Below are 7,647 nucleotides of genomic sequence, written 5' to 3'. Positions count from 1 at the left end.
ATGCGCCGAATAGCTGGCGCGCTCGTTACCATGGTAGCCAGAGCGTCTAGCGGCCCGCTTGGTGCACCAGGATCTCAGAGTATTTCCGCTGGGCCTGCGCGTGGTGCCGCGGTAGAGCCGTGATTACGGTCTTTGGTTCTCGGAGCCCAGCCACCGCTGGGGACGGGGTGGGTCCCAGCCGTCGCTGTCTGCGTGGGGCCCCACCCAACCGGCGTCTTACTTTAGGGTGAGGTTTCAATTTGGGCGTAACACCTAAGGCACTGTCGTGAGCACGGCTATCGGAGGCCCCCTGCCTAGGGCATTCCTGCCACAGACACCTGGTCAAGATGAGGTCTCTGTTCACGTGTGTGCATCTGCCTGCGTATCTGCTCGGGTGGAAGGATAGGGCACTGTCGCAATAGTGGAGAGCGGCGTCACAATTCTAATGGGACTGGACTGCTCCCAGACTTTCCTGGTGTTGGGCTAGGGGCGGGCTGGGGGGGGCTGGAGTAGAGATTGGACCTGGGAGACGGCTGTGTCACCGCGCTTTTATCCTCCGCAGAGCCCTCCCATGGCTTCCCAGGATAGGGTAAAGGCAGTGACCAAAGGAACGGGCTTCTGTCGCTGCCCCAAGCAGACCACTTACACCCTTGGAACCTGCGAGCTCCTCAGAGGTGAGTACTACGCTTAAAGGACAGGGTAAGAGCGGTAGCAGTTATCCTCTGAAACTCAGGTCTCCCCTACGTGACCTGTGGCTTCGTCATTGCTATTTTCATTTTACAGAGGAGAAGCCTTGGGTTCAGGAAGGTTCAGGTCCTACAACTTACTTGCAAGTGGCTAAAAGTCAAAGAATAAATGATTTCAGAGTAGATCATTCTTGTGCATTTCTTAGATGGAACATTCTGCTTCCTCCCAGGGAAGCCTTATCTCCTCCCCCCGCAGCCCCACCCCCAACAACAACTGTTATGTGCCCTCACCTTACCAAATACCTTTTCTTCATTGGACTCAGCATAACCTGTAGTCAGATATTCAACGTGTCTCATTGGATCAGTATCCTACACCCCTAGCCCGGGAACTCCATCAGGGTATGGTTGTTCCTGTTTTGGCTCCCTAGTGTAGCTCCAGTGCCTGGCACATGCTTTGTGAATACTTGCTCATTCATTCATGCATGCATTCCTTCACTCAATGAAAAACATTTAAAAGCCCACCATGTGCCGATACCGGTTTGGCTCAGTGGATAGAGCGTCGGCCTGCGGACTGAAAGGTCCCAGGTTCGATTCCGGTCAAGGGCATGTACCTGGGTGGCGGGCATATCCCCAGTAGGAGATGTGCAGGAGGCAGCTGATCGATGTTTCTCTCTCATCGATGTTTCTAACTCTCTATCTCTCTCCCTTCCTCTCTGTAAAAAATCAATAAAATATATTTAAAAAAATAAATAAATAAAAAAATAAAAGCCCACCATGTGCTTTGTTCTAGGTGGTGAGGATACAGCATTAAAAAAAAAGAAGAAGAAAAAAAACAGCAAAAATTTTTGCTCTCATGGAGCAAATATTTTAGTGGGAGGGTAACAAAATCTATAGAGCTATGGTGACGAGTGCTACAGGAAAAAGTAAAGCAGGAGAGTAAGAGAGGGAGTGCTTGGGTGCAGAATGGTGGGAGGAGGTGACAATTTTGCATTTCAGTGGTGAGAGATGAAGGCTTCTGCCCGCAGCCCAGGTGGCCTGACTCAAGTGCTTTCTCTTGCAGTGATGATGAAGGAATCCAAACTGACTAAGTTCCAACAGCGACACATCATGGACACCATGAAAAGTAAGGGTCAGTCCACAGAGGCTTGCTGGACAGAGGGGTTCTGGGCCACCTTTTTAGTGCTCTTCCATCTTAAGGAGTAGTGGGCATCCTTTTCAAAGACCAAAACAGTACAGCGCGGTATTTTTTATCTTGCCCCTGGGGAATTGACCTTGAGGGGCTTTTGTTACTCCCTCCTGACATTCATCCTGGCACAACCAGCTTCCTGCAGTCCCGCTCTAGCCAGCCTCCCCAGGAGATCATAGAGCAACTAGAACTTCTTGCCCAGCCAAAATCGTCTCAAAACTGTCATGTCTGCAGTCTGTTCCTCCCTGTTACACACATGCCGTATGAGCTCCCCAGAGGAGAGAACTGTGTATGTATGTGTCTTGTTGTTTTATCCATTCATAGCTTAGCTAGCAGAAACAAGAAAATGGGCAGAATTCCAACGTGGGAAGACTATGCAAAGCCTTTGCACTGCTCACCTCTGACCCCAAATTGTAGTATTTGGCGGGGGGGCGGGCACTAAGATCTTGTAAGCAACCTCACTTTCTGAGATTCAACTGAATCAACATTTAATGGATCAAACAGTGTCCTGGAAAGTTCCCTTTAAGAGACAGAATGCCAGCCCTGGCTGGTGTGGCTCACTTGGTTGGAACGGCATCTGGTACCAAAAGGTGGCAGGTTCGATCCCCAGTCAGGATCATCCATTGATAGTTCTCTCTCCCTTTCTCTCTCTCAAATCAATAAGAGAGAGAGAGAGAGAGAGAGAGAGAGAGAGAGAGAGAGAGAGAGAGAGTAAGCTTGACCATTTTACTTGATTCTATCAAAAGCTATCGCCTTCTCTGAAGAAAGAATGTGTGTATCGGGAGGGCATCTGATTAACCACAGAAGCATAGGGAAGGGAGAGTCAGGGAGGCAGATAAAGGCAGCATCTGTTCAGCACCGGCTGGGGAGGGAGGGAGGATCCATCAGGCCAGGTCATGGGTCAGATGTCCTTCCTTATTGTGGGCAAGGGCAACTCAGGCTGCCAGAGCCGAGTGCCATAGCACATCTGAGTCATAACTGAGTCTCCACAGTCAGCAGCATACTAATAAATGGTGTCCCCTGTCACACAACTACAGAGACTGTCCTAGAATGCCACTAAAAGTCAATGCCAGAAGACCAAGGATTACGTCTGCCTTGTTCACTGGGGTAGCCCCAGCACCCAGGTGCTCAATATTTATTGAAGGATTAGTGGTTAGGCCAACACAAGTAACTGGCTCACCTGGCAGTGTTATTCCCCTTAGAGGTTTGGGTTTTTTAATTGCCCCAAGCATTGCTGTTGAATCTGCTTTCTTCTGGACTCTCTTTACTTCTCTCCTCTTATTCAAATCCTACTGTTGTTCTGAGCCTTGTTCCAAATTCTGTTGCAAGCCACAAATTTCTCTCCTTTACCTGAACTCCCAGAATTACTCGGGCCATAATTATTTGCTGAGAATCGACCAGAGGAAGAGGGAGCATCTGGCACTGGACAGGCAGAAATAGGGAGTGGAGGGAGCAGGGGGACATTCTAGGAGGCACAGCATCACTTTATTAAATCACTTTTTTAAATATGTTTTATTGATTTTTTTTTTTTTACAGAGAGGCAGGGAGAGGGATAGAGAGCCAGAAACATCAATGAGAGAGAAACATCGTCTACCAGCTGCCTCCTGCACACTCCCCGCCAGGGATGTGCCCGCAACCCAGGTACATGCCCTTGACCGGAATCGAACCTGGGACCCTTCAGTCCACAGGCGGACGCTCTATCCACTGAGCCAAACCGTTTAGGGCCACAGCATCACTTTAGAAGAGAGACGCAGAGCGCCGTGTGAAGGGAAGGTCAATGCGAAACACTGGCAGCTCCGTCCTTCCAGACCCCTCCTGACCCATCAGCCAGCCCATCGCTTGACCTTCAGCCCATATCCTGACCGCCTCTGCCCTTGGCCCCCAACACTGTATTATATTTTCAACAGCACCAAGAGGATCATGTCATTCCTCTGCTCAGAGCCCTCCGATGGCTTCCAACCTCACACAAAGTAAGAGCCAGTCTTTCCAGAGGCCTACGGGGCCCTGTCCTTCTCGTGTCTCCCATGACCTCTGACCTCTACTCCCACCACACCCCCCTTGCTCACGGCTTTCCTGGCACCCCGCCTCCTGGCTGTTCTCAGACATTCCAGGCACATTCCCACCTCAGGGCCTTTGCTCTCGCTGCTCCCCTGCCTCCAGTGCCCTTCCCTCACCACGGCCGGGTCTTTTCTCTTCCCGAGGGCGTCCCTGGCCACCCTCCTTAAATTGTGAGTCCTGCTGTCACACACTGTACGCTCCGCCACCTAACATACTACGTATTTTATTTTCCCTTACTCCACACCCCAGATGCAGGCGCCTCGAAGGCAGGACTTTGTCTCTCTTACCACTTCCCCCCAGTGGTCTGGCCTGGCACAGAGTAGATGCTCATTACGTATTTGCCGGGTGGATGATAGAAGAAGGTGGAATAGGTAGACGGGCCAGATCCAAACAGGGCCGGCCTAGCGGAGGAGCCCCCAGGTCTGGGCCGGGGCAGTGAGACAGATTCGTGTCTATTACCATCCAAACCATCCCTCCTTCCCTGTGGACCAAGCAGGTTTTAGGAATCCATCTATCGAAATAAAAGCACCATACGAAGGCTTGGTGTGCGAGAATGTTTATTGCAGTGTTGTTTGAAGTAGTAAAAATAAAATAAAGACAGCCTGAATTTCTGAAATGCGGAGACTAGTTGAATATATGATGTAGCCATCGTAAGGACTAGTATGCAGCTGTAAAAAATAAGTTACATAGCCCTGACGGGTTTGGCTCAGTGGATAGAGCGTCGCCTGCGGACTAAAGGGTCCCAGGTTCGATTCCAGTCAAGGGCATGTACCTTGGTTTCGGGCATATCCCCAGTGTGGGTGTGCAGGAGGCAGCTGATCGATGTTTCTAGCTCTCTATCCTTCTCCCTTCCTCTCTGTAAAAAATCAATAAAAATATATTTAAAAAAATAAGCTACATGTAAATGGAGTGATCTGGAAAGAGATCCGTGATACACTGTTAAGTGAAGAGTGTTATGGAATGTAGCGCAGTGTGGTCCATTGTATGAGCATGTTTATATAGGATCATACAGAACGGACGAGACCGCCAAATTGCTGCCATTGCAGAGGGGGGCCGGGAGGGGAGGAGGGAAGACTCTTCTGCACTGTTAGCCTCATTATAAACGGTGCCAATTTACAAATTGATACGAATCCAGGGGACCCCCACCCCAACCTTTTCCTCCCCAGAAGGAGAAGCTCTGCCCCTGTACTGCAGCCCGACATCCAGCCAGAGGGTCTTGCCTGCCAAGCAGCCGGCCTCAGCCGTCTGCCTGCCTCCCATCCTGGCGGCCCGGTCCCAGCTCCGGCCTGCCAGCATGTGCCAGGCCAATGGGGCCTACAGCCGGGAGCAGTTCAAGCCTCGAGCCACCCGTAAGTGAGAGGGCCTGGACCAGAGCCCCTCTGTACCCCCGTCCACGAGGGACAGGGGGTTGCGGGGAGATGAGCAGGGCAGGTGAGCACGAATCTACTCAGATTCCCCCGCTGTTGGCGCCAATGCTCTTGAGCCTTGGCACGTTAGCCGGGGAGCGTTCAGGGCGCAGCAGAAAACAGGTTGTCCTTTTTCAAAAATTTTCCAGAATTCTCTTCAACAATTAACTGGATTCTCTCCATCTCTGATGAGTGGCTGGCCGTCAGACCTCATGGCCATGGCTCTCTCAGGCTGACACGGTGCCTCAAATCCAGCTCTCTGCACCCCAGCCTGCTCCAGGGAGCCCTCATCCCCTTCCTCCGTGGCACGTCACAGAACTCTGGGCCCAGACCCCGCTGCACTGCACACAGGCCGCCATGCGGCGATCACTGAGTTTTCTTACCTTGTTCTGCACCAAAGCCGCGTGTGGGTTCGGACGAAGCTCTCTTCTTGGTTCTTCCCATCCCTTTCCCTGCCTATCTGGACAAGGCAGGCTCAGGAGCGCGTGGCTAGACGGTGCCGGGATTGCAGAAGCCGCCTCCATGTTCCCGGGGCACCTTGGAGCGAGCATGCCCAGTTGGGAACACCGGCCATGAACCGGGGTGCCCTCCGTGCCTTAACTAGGCCTTTTCTGGGCCTTACAGGAGATCTGGAGAAGGAGAAGCGAAGACTCCAGGACATCTTTGCCGCCGGGAAGGACAAGGAGGAACGGAAAAGGAAGCCCCGTGCTGTGCAGCGGAAGGACCCAGCCCCCGAGCCGGACCGGTTTGAAGAACGTGAGCCCCGATGGGCCACTTGGCGCTGGGGAGGGGAGGGAGGGGCCCAGAACCGGGAAGGGTTGACCCCTGAGGGCTAACTAAGCGAGACACGATGTGACTACAGAACTGCTTCCTCCCCCAAGAGGCAGTCCCTGCCCCCCTCCCCCACCCCTCCCAGGAGCCTGACGGCCCCCATCACCCTGAGCGATGACCACCCTTCTCTCTGTCCAGTGGTCAAGGAGATCCAGGAGAGGAAAGACTTCCTGGCTGAGATGGAGGCCCTGGGCCGGGCCAGACAGTACCGAGGGCTCATCCTCACAGAGATCTCCCAGGTAGGACAGGAGCAGGCGGCGGCGGGGACGTGGCACCATGAGAAGTATGAGGTCCGTGTAGAAAGGAAGGGCCGGCTGTGGCTGAGGCTGGCAGAGTCCAGCTCTGGCCTCGTCTGTGTTGGCGCCTGGAGCTCCTGCCCTGATGCCCAGCTTTCCCTGCTGCCCTTGCAGAAACTACGGGAAATGGAGGACATCGACCACCAGAGGAGCAAGGAACTCAGGAAGGCTCTGGCCACTGCCTAGTCCGTCTCCAGGGGCGGAGCAGCCCAGCCTTGACCACTGGGGCCCACCCCGTTGCCAAGCAGGGTCATGCCCAGGTCAGCCCACCCACTCAGGCCTCCAGCCATGTCAGATGGTCATACAGCACTGCCCTGGCCTAGGGTGCAGGCTACCCAGGCATACACAGCACCCTATAAAATGGACGTCAGAGAATGATTCTTCCCAAGACTGCACCCAGGGGTCCTGGGTCAGCTGTGCCTCTTGAGATCCAGTTTCTCTCTCTCTCTCTCTCTCTCTCTCTCTCTCTCTCTCTCTCTCTCTCTCTCTCACACACACACACACACACACACACACACACACACCTCGTGGACAGAGGTCTGAGGGCAGCCACAGGCCCGTACCCCACCACCTGCCTCGCTGCGCCCCCATGGTTAGTCTTCTGAACTCGGGAATGAACATGGCTCCTTTCTTCCTTCCTGTCTTAGGGCCTGCTTCTTTGACTTCTTACAGCCTTAGGCAAATGTTTAACCACTACGATGAATTGGCCAATAAAACACATTTAACGCAGGTCATGACACATTACACACACCGTTTTGTTTCCAGAGGGATAAGGCTTATTTGTTCAAGGAGTTAGACTTTTTCAAGCATGTTTCCAGCTGTTTGCATATTTCAAGTGGAAATGGCAACGAACCTCTTGAGCGCCCCCTAGCGGGCACTGTGGCAGGTGCTGGATTCCTCTCGCAGTCATTCTCTCCGTACCCCGCCCCCCACAAAGGTTCGTCATCCCGCCGTGAAAACGGAGGCTCAAAACGCTGCAAAAACCAAGGTCACGTCGCTAGCAAGCAGCCGACTCGGTTAAGTCAGCTTTGCGTCTTTCCACCAAACCCACGGTTCCGGCCCCGGCCTCAGCTCCGACCCTCACCTGCGAGGCCCAGCCTCAAAGGAGGCGTCTGCCCAGCACGGCAGCCGGCGGGCACACTGCGCGCCCCCCACGGCTTTGGCAATCACCAGCCCTCCGGTCCCCGGCAGTCTGTCATTTCCCA

The 7,647-nt window shown here is 53.4% G+C and overlaps 1 protein-coding gene across 2 annotated transcripts; it reads left to right on the top strand.

Moving 5' to 3' along the window:
- The first annotated feature begins 15 nt into the window (after window positions 1-15).
- CUNH22orf23 (chromosome unknown C22orf23 homolog) lies at window positions 16-7,176 on the top strand. Of its 2 annotated transcripts, none has more exons than XM_036296689.1 (7): window positions 16-167; window positions 542-653; window positions 1,726-1,788; window positions 5,076-5,258; window positions 5,940-6,071; window positions 6,285-6,385; window positions 6,557-7,176. In XM_036296689.1, exons 2-7 carry the CDS (start codon window positions 551-553, stop codon window positions 6,626-6,628), a joined length of 654 nt encoding a protein of 217 aa, XP_036152582.1. In that variant the 5' UTR covers window positions 16-167; window positions 542-550; the 3' UTR covers window positions 6,629-7,176. The 2 variants fall into 2 exon arrangements, with proteins under 2 accessions (XP_036152582.1, XP_036152580.1); XM_036296687.1 differs by having other exon boundaries at window positions 16-226.
- Window positions 7,177-7,647: the final 471 nt, after the last annotated feature.

This window comes from Myotis myotis, unplaced genomic scaffold, assembly GCF_014108235.1.
Source record: "Myotis myotis isolate mMyoMyo1 unplaced genomic scaffold, mMyoMyo1.p scaffold_m19_p_3, whole genome shotgun sequence".
In the NCBI taxonomy this organism is placed as follows: domain Eukaryota; kingdom Metazoa; phylum Chordata; class Mammalia; order Chiroptera; family Vespertilionidae; genus Myotis; species Myotis myotis.
This window is presented reverse-complemented; position numbering and strand designations above follow the sequence as displayed.